Genomic DNA, 16,401 nt, shown 5'->3' with positions numbered 1-16,401 from the left:
ATCATATCAAGAGAACCTGAGGCATGCTGTCAATTACTACAGAAAATAATTGGCATTCCCTTCCCCAGTTAGTAAAAACAAGTCTTCATGCTGAATATTAGGATTTTACAAATATTCAACCTTTTACTTGTTAAAGTGCAAAAGAGACAAGCTACACAGAGATGCGACGTAGACTGGACCAAAACACTGCCATGCTTGTCAACAAAGCAAGAGAAAGAGAACAACAAAAAAAGTGTTACCTTGAGGACAATCTTGTTGTCTGAAGTTGGAGTCCGTCCGACCCAGAGGGCAAATTTACACGGATCTCCTTCCACATGCTCAGTGACACCCAGTTCAGAGGTCTGCAGCCAAAATAAAGCATTTCAAACAAACAGATCTTCTGCATGAAAACATGGTTCAGTGCTTTGATCTTGAGGTGAAACTTACAAACAGCTTGCTTTTGTAGATGTACTTGCTCCTGCCATTGGAGTCTTTAACCTCCTTGCTGAAAATCAGTGACATTTCGAAGAGGAACAGGTGACGTTCCCGTCCCTTACGGATCAGGGTCTTGGGATCCCACACCTGGAACGCCTCCTGCAGGATGAGTTCTCCCTGGGACTCAATGTTCTCATCAAACCCTGAAAACATTCACTGCCATCAGAAACCATTTCATCCGCCCCAGATGTGTCTTTGTGTGTCTTTGTGTGTCTGTGTGCGTCCGCTCACCTTCCAGCATGCTCAAGTGCATGGCGTCGTTGGCTCTCTTGGGAACACTGAGCATAACCTCCAGCCCATCTTTGATTTCACCTTTGCCTTCCTCGCAACACGTCAGGAGCTCCTACAAACGCAAAACCAGTTACCTCTAAGTGGTTACAAGCAAACCAATCCCTAAGTTTGGGGATGAATTCAAGATGTTTTCACCTTGAGGAGCAGCTGGTACTTGGTTATTCTCTGAACAGGTTTGATGAGGTATGATGAGATGGAGTTGGCCAGGCGATGCCTCTGTTGGATTTCCTGTAACAAGAATTTTAATTCACCCACTTTCACAATTGGCCACTGACAGGAAGAAACGATGAATGGTCAAAATGGATAAAATCACAACAGAAACATTCAACTCACATCGAAATATCCTCCAGCATGCTCGAGAATAAGCTGAGTGGAGTCTGGTTTGTTCTTGCAGTAGTTTACGTACATTTGGAACTTATCGGCCTGATGAAAGATGAAAGAGGCATTTCAATGACGTTAATCTGAAAGAAGCAGATACAATATTAGCTTTCAAACACAATTAACTCTACTCACCCAAGTCACAAAACAGTGGCCCACATCTTCAGGAAGCTGCTCATACTTCTCCAGCTCTTTGAGGAATATACTGGTGAGAGAAAGAAGAAGAAGAAGAAAAAAAAAGAGCGATATATATGAGCTGCTTACAGAGGACAGGAAACTAATTCATTGGATTTTGGACGGGAGAATGAATGTTATTTTCAAAAAAACGCATTTGCATTCTAAATGAACTCACTTATGATGGAACTCGTAGAGGTCCTGCATGTTACCAAAAATGATATGCTCTTTATTGACGATCCCTGGTGGGATCTCCTCCACGCCACTGGTCATCTCCCACAGATATGTCTAGATGAGAGGAAAAGGTGCAAATTGACAGATCTATTTACATCATAGTCTGAAATAAGGAAATGTATCAATTTGCTTCGATTTTTCATCATTCAGGACACAAGATCCAAACAAGAACTTTAATAATATACAATAAAATACTCACATCCATGCACTCTCTTAAGTCTCGCACATAAGCCTTTTCTGTCTGAATCAGCTCAGCCATGATGAAGCTATTCAAATGGAAAAAAGAAACAAAATTATTACATCAAAAAATTGCAAGAATTTATTTGAATATTTCTGTGAGCTTTCGGTCAATGATTAACAGTAAGTAAGACATACTCCTTCCTGCGGGCAGACTTGCGCTTCTCTTCATTAAGCTCATGGGCAGCATCTCGGAGTTTGACCTCTGACCCTGGAGCACTGGCTGGAATGATGTCCAACTGCAAGTCTTTACTCTGGAAATGAAAAACAACTAGTTTTAGTCTCAGTCTTCTGACTACATATTTTTCAGGACTATTCCCAGTTATTATGTTTACATGCACAAAAATATATTCTGATAAATAATAGATGTGAACCTTAAAATGAAATTAAAGATGTTCAAGTACTAAAATGACAAAATCTAAAACTAGCACATAAAATGACTAATACTTAAATAAACAAAACAAAAATAAATACTTTAACAGTATGCAATTTATTGCATTTTTATGTACATGAATGTGAATTGTTTATTAATTTATTATGTACAGCTACAATAAAAGTCTTTCTAGAAAAGAATATCAGGAAATACAAGATTTAATGTATTCTGAATGTTTATTAATCTAAATCTTGTATGAAAAATTATTTGAAAAGACTTGACCAGAATACAGATCTTCTAGGTACAGGTTGTATGACCTGCCACTAGAGGGCACACTATCAAAACAATGACAATCGCGTGGTTTGATGACGTTAAGGAGGAGTGTGGAATGATGGGATTTGTTGTCTTCTACCCAACCATTGACATTAATCAGACGGAAAGATAAATCATAGATTTAATGCCAGTTCAACGATTTGCGCGATCAGACTATGGATCAGAAGCGTCCTCGCACAGGTCTTGAGACGCGATGCACAGCGTTTGGCGTGTATGCCCCATAATATTAATCTTGTTGATCGTTATAATAGCATACGTTTTCTGTAAAGATACGAATCAAAACAACTCACCTGTCGAGTAAAACACAAGCGAGATCGGCATCTCTTTCTAGTTGAAGTTTGTCGCGAAGCTACTTCTGCATTTGTCCATGACACTGTTGTCATGTGGTTTCTACATCAGTAAAGGGCGGTAACAAAGGGTAACTATCGTCATTGACAGGCGACTGCAATGCCCTGTGTCACTGTTTAGAATGGGAATTTTCTCATGATTTACAAGTAGTTGAAAACATTAGAGATATTGTTAGTAATCAGCTGGACAAAATATATAACATTAGCCTAGTGGTTTTGGGGTATTTTACTGCAAATATCTTCAGGGTTTCTGCAGGGTTTAATTTAAAAAGACTTTTTAAGACCTTTTTATGACTATTAGGATTTGAATTTATGACCTACACGAATTACGATAAATAACTTCAGTCATTAAAATTCCTTCCAAAAGTCTTTTTTATTATTGACTTTCATTGAAAGTAACACGTTTTATTAATGAGTTATTCTAATATTTCTTAAGATTAAGAAACTTAAGCCTTCGCCTTTTTTTTCTTGAGTATCAAGAACTCAGGAACATTTAACAATTGTAACATTGTAAATTCACAATTATTGTATGGCATTACTTTCCAAAATAACAAAGTGTTATTGGTGTTTGGTCACAGTATTCAACACCCACAGGCAGGGCCATAGCTGGGGTCAGTGGGGCCCCGCTGAAGCTTGTAACAGTGGGCCCTGTTTGAAATTGTTTAATTTGTATCTTCGTTCATTTTTATTTATTTTTGCTATTTACACAATGTTTAAGTTTTTTTCAAGTTTGTAGGTGTCCAGGTACAGAAACCGAATAATTAAATGTAAAATAGTGCTGGATACTCATCAATGTAAAAATTTAATATACAATCAAACCAAAATTTATTTTACAAAATATTTTCAGACACCTTGAACATTTCTCACATTATTACAGTTTATTTGCTATTGCTTCTAAAATGGTTATAAAATATGACAAGAATTTAAAGTTAAACTCTGTCAGAATAAATTTGTCTGATAATGTCATAACTTTGATATAAATGTACGTAATGGATTGCAATCAACTAAAACTACAGACAACTGTTATTATGACAATATTTACACAACTATCAATACTTTGTTGACCAATTACCCAGCAATGCTTCATTTTGTTCAGACTGTGGTGTGAAAAGGTTACACATTAGCAATTCAGAAAAAATAACACATAAGCAATGCATGGTGCTTTATAAGGTGCTGAATAATTTTTGTTCCCAATTTTATTTATAGATAGATAGATAAAACATTTATATCGATCTATTTCACTAGTAGTTCACTGTATGAAGATTCTTTGGGTATAATATGTCACAGTTTGCTTATACTCACTTACATAAATGTATTAGTGTCCTGTACCTACTAGTAAAATATTTATATCAAAAATTATATCTGGAGTCTGGATAATTATTGGTTTGACTGTGCATAAATTCTTGTTAAAACTACAAAGTAATGCAGTCAAGAGCAGCGAGTGATTTTTCTTTCATTTTCTTGGATTACCATTACAGCAGCTAGTAGCTAAATTAGGCACTTTAAGAGACGATGATTTTTTTCCTCAACCGTTTACTTTCACTTAATAAATAACTGACAAATAACTGAAAAAAAAAAAGTTTTATCGGGCATACTTTCCAAGGCGGGTATTTTGACATAGTTTGTATGTATTTGTCGGCACAAGAGCAAAAAGAAACAAATTCAGTGTAAGGTAAAAACATTTTGAGACGCCTTTCTCTTCGTGAGTCCTGAACACCAGAACACCGTGGTACTGAATTGGGCTCTTTCACATACTTTCGTTTGTTTCAAAACTGCGATTAGTATTTGTTCGTTCATGTGCAGGAGGGACTGTCCGTGATACGCGGCTCTCTCTCCGCACCGAACAAGGAGCGAGCGAGTAACCAGCTACTCAGTTCAGCTTTTCCGCATCTTGTGTTTGGATGCTTGATACCGATTGTTAGCGACGGGCTTGAGCCAGATACTAAACACACCGTCTTCGAGAAATAGATCGTTAAAGGTACATCTTCACATTGTGATAGCCAGTATGATTTCAAATAAGCTAAGCAGTGACTCAGTATGATACAGTATGTTCGGAGTTCACGCGAATTTCTGTGAAAGTCCTTCTGACAAGTCTGTATCCTGCCGCATGGACCTTGTAGTTCTGGAACGCTGTGATACCAGTGTGATACCACAAAGATTCCTCATACAGAACTACAAAAGTTGAAACAAATGAATGCCGTTGCCGCTGCAAGCGCATTTTGATGGAAGAACAAATTAATGGACTAGCATATCAATTTAAGACGTGGCTAAATGTTTTTTATGAACTTGTATGGAAAATCCGTACGTTTTTATGACTTTTTATGGCCTTAAATTTTTATTGTTAAATTTATGACTTTTTATGACTTTTTATGGCCCCGCGGATACCCTGATCTTACAAATTGTATCTTTAAGATAATGACGTACATGACAAATGATGAGTACATAAAATGATTGATGAAAATACAGCCTGATGGTAAAAACACAAACCAGATTATGGCCCAAAACCATGCAAACTCACTCAAAATGATAAGATATCACACAATTCTGAGAAACAAAACACATACTGCTTTGTTTGAGTCTGATGATATGCCGAGGGCTTTCTCGAGAGACGTGCGATACTTGTCCATGCGGAGGGAGAAGTCTCGATAGCGTTTGTCCACGGCCGTCACCCATTTCTTAATCTCAGCGGCGTGGGAGTGACCCTTATCACAGAAACCATCCGCTAGCTGTATCAGCAGCTTCACACGCTCTTTGGTTTGCTGTGGACACAGGAAGAGAATGAGCTTTAAGTTACTGTAGAGTTAAAAGGTGCAGCCCAGGTGTTTGTCATCGCTGTGGTGCAGTCGTACCCTGGCCGTGATGTGGAAGTCTTCGTGCTCCTTCAGAAGCTCCTGCGTGTGGTGGATGCTGGAGCCTGTGGAGGTGTGTGTGGACAGATAGAACTCACCGGTGTCATGGATCCACTCCAGAGCCTGGACAGAGAGTAAGAAACACTTTATAATAGTGATTCATGGCAAGCGTGTTCAATGCTAAATGCAAAAAACAAATCACAAATCAACATAAATGTGCATGGTTACAAATAGGTCTTTTCCATATATTTATTATTAAATGTCATTCTCAAAGAAAATGCTATGGCCCTAATCTGGTTTTAAAACAATTTTTTTCATAACTAAACCTACATTGAACTGAGAAGATATGCTATGGCATATGCAGACATGCTCATCTCAATACACACACATACAAACAGAGGATGAAGAAGGTAAATGTCAAAATTATAATGTCTCTGTGCAGTTTAATTAGAGCCATGGCAGTGAGTCATGAGTCTGTCAGTCTCAGCCTTGGGCCAAGAAAAAGTGAATAATCAGACTGATCAGACATCAAAGGAACAGATGGAGGAAGGAGGAGACATCAGACCTGTTTGGCACTGCGTTCAAACACCACATACTGCTGACACTGGTCCAGCCGTCTCTTCCTCATGGTCCAGAAGTGCAGGACCCGATTCTCCCTTTGCAGTAACTCATTCAGGATATCTACAAAATCACACATAATCACTCTTAACCACGATGTACAACGCAGTTCTGAAGCACAACACTTTGAACATCAGCACAGATCTTGAACTGCTAGGGCAAGCCACTGAAATCATGCTAACCATTACATTTAATGCATTTATTTTAACTAGTCCTCTCAATCAATAGAAATGAGAAGATACAATATGTACAGATTATTTAATTAAATGTTTCTGAGAACGCCCTCAAATGAAGATAAAAGATCAAAACAATATTGTGAGCAGACGTGTAAATCACTGAACGGACACTACAGAGAGTTGCTTAAGAAGTTAACATTTTGTTTATTTCTTGAATTCTGTTGTTTATTGCTTGAAATGCACTGATGGTAGGAAAATAATAATTAAACTAATGTTTTTTTTTATTTTTATTACGTTGTTTGTTGTTGTTAAGGTTAGCCAACCATCAGTGCATTTCAAAGCAATAAACAATAATAAAAAAGTAACATATTGCCTTCTATTATCATAAAATAAAATAAAATATTATATTATATTAAATTAAATTTGAGCTATTGAAATATTTTTTATATAAAACTTAATATATTTAGTTATAAAATGTAAAGTTAAACGAGTAATTAAATCTTGAATAGTCATTGCTTTAACTGATGGTAGGAAAATAACAACAACAATTGTTTGATAGAATTAATGCATAACTAAAACATTTTAAGAATAATTAATTTTATTAATTATCTATTGTTAATTTAAAAAAATTTAATTAAAGGGGTGATGATTTAATTTCTCTAATACAGGAAAATCCATTATTGTTATTATTATCATTATTATCATTAAACACCTTTTTAATATTTGATAAAATTACATTTACATAATTTATTTGACTAAATAAATTGTAAATTGAGAGCACTAATGATAAAATTGCTAAACAAGCAGATGCACTTTACAATGTTGTGTGTGTGTGAAGCATAAAGATAAAGTGACGATCCCCAGTGGAGTAATGCTGTCACCATTCTGCACTAAGCTGCCCTTATCTGTGCAGCGGAGGAATGACCCATTTACGGTTTCCTTATCTGAGTCATTGTAAGCACACTCTGAACAGAACAGGGCCGCATTCACAATGCACACATTCTAAACTGGGTTAAAGCGGGACAAAGTGGGCCAGCTGCTAAAAACTCAAGTGATACTGCAGTGCACTGCTTGGCCACTAGATGGTACCACAGCTATTTTAGATGGCTTGCAGAATGTAAAATCAACATGCATGCACTGGATATAAACCCCTATGGGGAAGACAGACTGTGTTTTGTCATATCTCCAGAGAGCCAGCAGAGGGAAGACTGGTAAATAAGAGGAAAACATGCAGAGAGGCAGCATTTGTAGCCTTGTGGTTTGAAAAGTGGAACAGGATTTGACATACAACAGGGACATAAGAGGGGCTCCATGTGTTTATTATATGTCTCTCTGGAATGCTTGACTGGTCAGTTGTGGTACTCTACAGTTTATATATTTTTGCATGAAGTCCGCTAAAATGCATGACTGAATGCTAACCCAGTCATGTCTGAAGCCTTCTACTTCACACAAAACCAGCTCATTAACACTAAAACTGATATTTCCTATCCATTTATTAATATATTTAATACATAGCTGTTTCATTAGCAGGATAATACACGGTCTGTATATCATCCTTTATGCAATATTTCTAAGTAATAATCGGGACCGTTTTGACGTCAAGCTGTGGCCAGAACTCACTTTTGACCTGCTGCTCTGGTGCTTTGACGTGACTCAGCATCCCTGGCATGCTGACACTGTTTCTGTGCATGTATTTCAGAAACACGTCAGCATTCCGTCTGGCCAACGTACATGCCTGCAACAGAGATAGCAACAAAGAAATTACACAAACACTGTCAAAACCTTTTTTGCAAAACACAAAAAATTCAATAAATGCTAATGTTAAAAATTCATGTTTTATTTCTGCTATAGTGTGTCTGCTATTCATGTAACTATTACACACTTATGTAAGACTTGAGAGTCTTTAGCTGTTCCATAAGCGCCACCTGCTGGCAGAGAGTGAATTTGTGTTATCCTTCAGACTATCTGCTGTTTTTATTTCGTGCAGGTATGTTTTACATATAGTTTCACAAAGCACAAGTCAGACCATTATGCGTTTGCTTCAAATTTTGAAAAAAAAAACTGCTCATGCTGCATGAGACATCTTTGTTTGGATAGTGATTAAAATACAGTTGCCTCTTATAGTAAATGGAAAGAGTACAGACAAAACCTTTGTCTATATGAAGAGATTTATTTTATTTGTATTATTTATTTGATTTGGGTTTGTTTTAAAATTTCAATTTAGTTTTGTAATTTGACATATGTGACCCTGGTCTTAAGTAGCACAGGTTTATTTGTAGCAATAGCAAAAAATTCACTGTCTGGGTCAAAATGATAAATTTTTCTTTTATGCCAAAAATCATTACGATATTAAGATCATGTTCTATTAAGATATTTTGTACAGGTCCTACCGTAATTACATCAAAACCTTTTTTTTTTTCGTAATATGTATTGCTAAGAAGTTCATTTAGACAACTTCAAAGGCAATTTTCTTAATATTTAGATTTTTTTTGCTCCCTCAAAGTCCAGATTTTTTAAATAACTGTATCTCAGCCAAATATTGTCCTATCCTAACAAACCATAGCTTATTTATTCAGCTTTCAGATGATGTATACATCTCAATAAAAAAAAAATACTGTCTGGTTTTGTGGTCCATTAGTCACATATTAAGTTTCACAAAGAACCATGCAGCATTTTATCCAAGCCAATGCTGTTATTATTTATTATAAAAGGACACCTTTTCATTTATAATTTGTCTTGAATCACATTTAGCAAAAAGAGAGAAAAAAAGTATGAAAATCGTATTGTGAAATCAATACAGTGAATCATATCACATCGTGAGTTAAGTGCCTGCCTGACTTCAGATGATTCAGTAAGAGATCGATTCAGACGGTTCAGAAACATCTGACTCAAAGAATGATGTTCCCTCTGGTTTTGGACACGTTACCTTAAGGAAGGCCTCTTTCTGCTCCAGATGCTTGCTGATCATTGGGCTGACGTGGTCTGTTTCGCAGTTGGGCCCGAGTTTGTCCGCCCCTCCACACCAGTCCTCCTCCCGCTTGTACTCCTGCTCTAGACTCTCCAACACACTGCACACCTACAGCATAGACAGGAAGATGAGCCTTCAACTTCCTGTTGGCCTTTAGAACTCATTACAATATGAAATAAAAAGACCTGGATGTGACTGGTCAATGAATACTGTTCAAGCTACGCTTAAATCCACGGCTATGACGTGACAACAACTCGTGACACAACATCGGTCACACAAACCCTCCTACAGACCTGTTCGGAGGTCTTGTAGAAGGCCACGGATGCGTTGACCAGCTTGAGCCGGTCTTCCATCTTCAGCATGAGCTGCTGCCAGTGGGAGGCCACGTTCTCAGCACAGTCTCGGATCATGTCCATGTCGTAGTGATTAGCCTGCAGCAGGACCTCGGCTTTCTGCTGGACCTGTAGGGCGCTTTGATGGGTTTTCTATTGAGAGGAAGAGAAAACGAGTTAGATAAGACACACAAAGACAAGGAATAAAATAGTAGGCCTGAATGGACAAAGATTAAAGAAGATAGAGGGGCAGGAGTCAGATTAAGACAACAGACGGTGAGATGCGACTGACAGTTCATTATTCATCCACAAAGTGTGGTTTACAGATTCTATCTTGAAAAACAGAGCATCCCTCAGTATTCAGTACGGAAACGGCAAGAACAGGAGTGGGAATGTAAGGAGGAAATGAGAAGGCTCCTTTGATAGGCAGTCTGTGTGCCTTTAGGTGCCCAATAGTGATACAGTGACAGTGGATCTGATGTTATCCTGGTTCTTCATTAAAGGAAGGGAAGTGGAGAGCAAACAGATTGTCTAAGCAGGAGCACATAAGACCTTGTCAGGATCATATATGAGCTACAGCTGCAGATAAATGGCCAACTAAAGCATCAATCAATATGTTAAGGTTTCATATTGAGGTGTGCATGTGTTTCTTCAACGACATGTTTAGGTCCAAGTGATGATTTTTTATTAAATAAGATTTTAACTTTTGAATTAAGGTCACAGTAAAACTTACACCATGCCTTCAGTTATCTTTGGTATTTTTCAAATACTTTTCACTGCATATAAAAGTATGGGCTCTCACCGAGGCTGCACTTATTTTATCAAAAATACAGTTTAAGGAAATTTTAATCTGTGATGGCAAAAGTGACTTTTCCAGTCTTCAGTGTCGCACGGTCATTCAGAAATCATTCTAATATGCTGATTTGATGCTTACAGACACATTTCTTATTATTACCATTGTTATGCTGCTTAATATTAGAAACCGTGTTATATTTATTTATTTCAGGATTCTTTGATAAATGGAAAATTTTAATTCGAAATAGCTTTTATTTGAAATAGAAATCCTTTTTAATATTATAAATGTCTTTACAGTCACTTGCGATGATTTTAATGTGCACTTTTGAACGGTACAGGTTTTATTTTACTATTATTACTTGTTCCAGAACAACAGTGTGAGCGAGCTTGAAAAATATGAAATATGGGATTAAAAAACAAAAACAAAGAAAAGGGGTCACTTTAAATATAACAGAATTTCCTTATGTGTTATTTCGGAAATGTGTAAAATATTATTATTAATGTTGGTACATAAATTGACATGGTGGAAATTACATTTGTTGGTTCGAGAAAAAATTATTAGTGGGCGAATTATAAAGTAATTAGAGTGAAAACTACTTTTTTTCTACTTTTTCACTTTTTGTGAGTTTATGTTTGTAGCCCACAGGTATAATTGCACTTAGTTGATAAAACATCTATGTGCATATGCTGGGGCACGCTAGCGCTAATACATATTGAACATAATTATGGTTTGAGCTATTATAATTACAATAATGAGTCTATTCTGAGAAAAGGGCAAGGAAATGTTGAAAAGATTGGAACCAAAGTATGAGGAGCACTGACCTCGATAGCATGCTGGAACTGCTCATGCTCTCTCTGCAGCTGCTCAGCTTCTTGAAGTGAACTGGCCGTGATCAGACCTGCATTCAGCATCGACTCGCCATTACGGATCCAACCCAGAACCTGCAACAAGTGAAGGGGTTAACAAAAAAACTGTTATATACCGTGAATAAAGGATATACTGAGCAGTATGTAGTAACACAGCCTGTGCATTACCTGTTTGACCTCAGCCTGTAGGTGGCGCAGTTGCACACACTGCTCCAGGTGTCTGCGGTGCTGCTCTGCGGCCAAGTCCAGCTCTTGTTGTTTCTCATGAAGAAACTCCAGCAGATCCTGTACACGGGTGGCCATGTCCACATCACGGTCACACAGCAACTCGACACCTGGAAAACATGAAGAAATGACACACTCTCAGCTCTCATGTTACATTACCTATAGCATCATTTATGCGAGATGTCTCCTTTATGCCAGTCTGAGCTCAAAGATCTGAGCACTAGCTGAGGACAATGTTTTAAAGTAGATGAGTACTGGTCTAAACTGTAGGACTTTTATATTAATATATACAAAACCAGTCTTAAGTAGCACAGGTATATTTGTAGCAATAGCCAACAATTCATAGTATGGGTCAAAATTATCGATTTTTCTTTTTTTATGCCAAAAATCATCAGGATATTACGTAAGGCTCATGTTCTATGAAGATATTTTGTAAACCTACTATAAATATAACAAAACGTAATTTTTGATTAGTAACATGTATTGCTAAGGGCTTCATTTGGACAACTTTAAATGTCGATTTTCTCAATATTTCTATTTTTTGGCACCCTGAGATTCCAGATTTTCAAATAGTTGTGTCTCGCCCAAATACAGTCCTAGCAAACCATACATCAATGGAAATTTTATTTATTCAGCTTTCAGATGATGTATAAAGCTCAGTTTCAAAAGATCAAAACAGTATATCGCAAAATACTATTACAAAATAGAAGTAAAATAAGGTTTTTAATGTTAAAATATTTTAAAATTTATTTTATTCAAGTGATGGTAAAGCTGTTTTTTTTTTTTATTAGCAGTAATTACTCCAGTCTTCAGTGTCACATAATCCTTCAGAAATCATTGTAATATACTGATTTGGTGCACAAGTAACATTTCTTATTAATATCAATGTTAAAAACAGCTGTGCTGCCTAATTTTTTTTTTAATTTTTAGATTATTATAATTTTTTTCAGGATTCTTTATTGAATATAAAGTTTAAAAGAACAGCATTTATATGAAAACATTACAAATGTCACTTTCAGTAAATGTTATCCATCCTTGCTGAATAAAAGTATTCATTTCATACAAAAAAAAAATACTAACCCCAAACTCAAAGTGAAAGTAGCTATTATGTATATATAATCAAAAGCCAATATTGGCACATTTGACTCACCAGACGCCTGCACCTCGTTGACGTACTGCAGCAGTTCCTGGCCCTGGTGGATGACGTGGAAGGCCAGGTTGTTCATGGTCAGGGCTTTATCAGCGTGATGCTGCAGTCTCTGTTCGGCCAGCGTCAGGTCCTCTGTGTCGAAGTCATTCATCTGCTGTGACAGCTCCTCATTCCACGAGTCCAGATCGGAGATAATCTGAAAAATAAGACCGAACACATGAGTGCAATCTGAGAGTCACAGATGCCATTACTAATGCGACGTCACCCCAGACCAGAAACAAAATGACCTGTCCTGACTTGCTCTTATATGTTTAGGGCAAAGTGTGTGTAACTCCCTCCATCACTTTATAAACTCTCTCTGAGTGTGTGTTTCTACAAAGCGTGCAAACCAAAGAAAGAGAGTAATTACTTTTGGGTGCAGATCATCATTGAAGACTGCTGCTTATTAATTGCTTGCAAATCATATTAGACATCAGGGAGAAGCAAACTGTGTGCTGATGGGAACATTGCCCTAGTTTAAGGAACAGCCCACTCAAAATGAAGATTCTGTCATTATTTACTCTCATTATTTCCAAACCTGTTAAGACGACGACTTCTGTGGAACAGAAAAGTACTGGCTGCTATTTCCCATAGAATGAAAACTAATTTGACTGGATTTGAGTATCCTCAAAAAAAATCATATGGGTTTGTAATGACATGAGGGTGAGTAAATGATGATGATCAATGAATAATTTCTTTAAACCCCCCACAGACACTTGATCATGTATACAGTGAACTCACATCAATGGCATCCCTCTCAAAGATCCTGAGCTGAAGGAAAAGCTCCAGTTTGATCTTCCTCTCCTGGAAGAGCTCCTCCATCTGAGCCTGAGCCTCATCCAGCTGCTGCAGGACGCTCTCGATGTGGTTGATGGAGCTGTTGTGAGGGGTCTTATTGCTGGAGATGGCCGAGTCTCTGCAGGAAGAGCCATTACAACAAATGTACATTTGTTTGGAGTATGCAAGAGATACAGGAAGAAACATCTACTTCTTACAATAATGTCCTTTGGGAAAGTCAAAACTGTAATAAATGTTAGGAATGTTAGGAACTTTCAAGCCCAAGTTTCATGGAATCTTATCAATTTTTGCTTTTTTCTCTGTTTGTACTTTGTTTAAACCGGCACAATGCTTCAATTTGGATTTCCCAACTCTTATCTCCTTTATGGATTGAGTGGGGTCAAAACAAGTAAGGATAAAAATGACTTCAAGTTGTTATACCTCACAAGTCATGGGTGTTGATACTGATTCATGCATCTGTTTGACTGATCCATTATTATTGTTTTTAATATTTCTGCAAATGTTCAATATTTGAGATGCCATTTTTTAAAACTCATCTGTTTCAGTATCTTCCAAAATTTGTATCTACCAATTCAGATAATATTTGTATATAAAAACATTGTAGATGAACAGAGAAACTCACTATGAGCTTGATCGAAAATGACTTACATCTTTTTGACCAAGACAGTCATTGGACTTCAAGCTGTGATCTAGCATTTAATACACATAATGCATTTAATAATTCAGTTTTGCTGATTTACTTAAAAGAGGGGTGACACTTTATTTTAGGGTCCAATTCTCACTATTAACTAACCATTAACTATGACTTTTGCCTCAATTAACTCCTTATTTGCTGCTTATTAATAGTTTATAAGGTAGTAATTAAGTTTAGGGTATTGGGTAGGATTATGGATGTCATGCATTATATGTACTTTATAAGCACTAATAAACAGCCAATATGTTAATAATAGACATGCTAATAAGCAACTACTTATTAGTGTGAATTGGACCCTATACTAAAGTGTTACCAAAAGAGGTTTTGAAATGGTAAATAGATTGTAAATAAAAAAATTTTTTGTCACATTCACAATTTGCTATTTGTGATTCTATTTTATCCTCTAAAGTAATTTGATTCAACATCTTTTTCCCATCAGAATCTGCGTTTGATGGAAACGCGTAACAAAATTCACAGCTATTAATTTAGATAATAGCAAAATAGTTTTATTTTAGACAGAGAGCAAAAAGAAAGTGCAGCACAACACTTCAGCATTGCTGGTGGAAAAGGGGCTAGTGGGGTTTGAAAAGCAAACTTTAGTTTCATTGTGCAGCTCTAATCTCCGTGGGATATAAGTAAATGATCAGCAGAATACTGAACCCTAAAACTAACGAAAACCGACAAATATTAGGGCGCGAAAGAGGATGTGACTTCAGGCTTGAAATTTAAATGTAATAAAACAAAAAGCCAGCACTAATGAGATTAAAAATTCATTAAAAGAAATTGAAATTATACGGTCATAAAGGCGTTATGGGAGAGAGGATTACAAGCCCATTGGAAAGATAATATGTAAAATCTGCAACACTATCCTCTTTTCATTAAAAAGGTTAATTATCAGGGACAGCTTTAGTAATAATTGTAAGAGGGTGATTGGAGGAGGGTTACAAGGAAGCAACAGTTTCAGATTAGTCTGGAAGGGATAGAAAAAGACGGAAGAGTTCTTTCATCCCGTCTGAAAGGATACAAGCAGATTAAAAACAAATGGCGTAATAAAGTAACATCACAGTTTTCGGGGGAATAAAGGCCTTCGCTTTAATAGATGCTGATGGATCGTTGCAGAAAGTCTGTTCCCATGGTGATGTGCTTTTATCATACTGCAAGGCTGAATGGACTTCATACAGAATAAAAGAATAATTAACACTTTCATCACCGATTCATAACCACAACACAGGCTGGGGTTTGAGATTAGATTAGAGACAAATACTTGGTCTGTAATGTGAGTAACTGAGTGCCATGCTGAGATCCGGATATCTCTTGTGTAAGTGCGTAATATCTCTGCGGTGCAGGCATTCTGTGTGTTAGTGTGTGCTGGGGACCTTTCTGTTTGTACCTCTGGGCTCTTGGGCTTTAAGTATTACCTCTGCATACTTAACTGGGCGCTTATGAAAGCAGGATTATGTAAGACACTAGAGGAAGGGAGAGGAGCAGAGCGAGAGAGAGACTGTGCACATGGAGGGATAGCCATCCTCAAAATCACATGTGTAGAGAGCAATTTTCAAGCGGAGGAGGAGAATTAAGCCACATGTCAAAAGAGAAAAGCTTAAACTAAGAAATGCCTGTTAAACTGACAGGTCAAACTGCATTAGTTATTATACAAAAAGTTGAAAAGTTGAACATATAAAATAAATGTTAAAATATAATTTCATACATAAAACACAAACAATATATAATTAATTTCAATTAGCCAGTTATCAACATTTACAGGTTTATATTTATTTTATTTATATTCCTACATTATTTTCTATTTAAAATAAAATGTATGGCTCATATAAACTACTATTATTACTGCAAATTAAATAACATATAATAAAAAATACATAATACTTAATTACAGGGGAAAGTCGTGGCTTAGTGGTTAGAGAGTTTGACTCCTAACCCTAAGGTTGTGTGTTCGAGTCTTGTGCTGGCAATACCATGACTAAGGTGCCCTTGAGCAAGGCACCGAACCCCCAACTGCTCCCCGGTCACCACAGCATAAATGGCTGCCCA

General features: G+C 36.8%; 1 protein-coding gene across 8 annotated transcripts in view; it reads right to left on the bottom strand.

Moving 5' to 3' along the window:
- The window catches only part of LOC113119347 (triple functional domain protein-like), a 115,379-nt gene that overhangs the window by 29,981 nt on the left and 68,997 nt on the right, over positions 1–16,401 (bottom strand). For all 8 annotated transcript variants that reach the window (XM_026288764.1, XM_026288758.1, XM_026288760.1 and 5 more), the window contains 19 exons: positions 13,602–13,776; positions 12,822–13,017; positions 11,615–11,781; positions 11,402–11,521; positions 9,746–9,937; positions 9,411–9,560; positions 8,105–8,219; positions 6,256–6,371; positions 5,691–5,813; positions 5,406–5,600; positions 1,927–2,042; positions 1,751–1,817; positions 1,496–1,605; positions 1,279–1,348; positions 1,099–1,188; positions 901–993; positions 706–817; positions 427–617; positions 240–341 (listed from right to left, as the gene is read on the bottom strand). In XM_026288764.1, coding sequence (XP_026144549.1) covers positions 240–341; positions 427–617; positions 706–817; positions 901–993; positions 1,099–1,188; positions 1,279–1,348; positions 1,496–1,605; positions 1,751–1,817; positions 1,927–2,042; positions 5,406–5,600; positions 5,691–5,813; positions 6,256–6,371; positions 8,105–8,219; positions 9,411–9,560; positions 9,746–9,937; positions 11,402–11,521; positions 11,615–11,781; positions 12,822–13,017; positions 13,602–13,776 — 2,500 coding nt within the window. The remainder of the gene's footprint in view (positions 1–239; positions 342–426; positions 618–705; positions 818–900; positions 994–1,098; positions 1,189–1,278; positions 1,349–1,495; positions 1,606–1,750; positions 1,818–1,926; positions 2,043–5,405; positions 5,601–5,690; positions 5,814–6,255; positions 6,372–8,104; positions 8,220–9,410; positions 9,561–9,745; positions 9,938–11,401; positions 11,522–11,614; positions 11,782–12,821; positions 13,018–13,601; positions 13,777–16,401) is intronic.

This window comes from Carassius auratus, chromosome 19 (assembly GCF_003368295.1).
Source record: "Carassius auratus strain Wakin chromosome 19, ASM336829v1, whole genome shotgun sequence".
Lineage (NCBI taxonomy): Eukaryota > Metazoa > Chordata > Actinopteri > Cypriniformes > Cyprinidae > Carassius > Carassius auratus.
The sequence above is the reverse complement of the archived record's forward strand: the minus strand, read 5'-3'. Positions and strand labels throughout refer to the sequence as shown.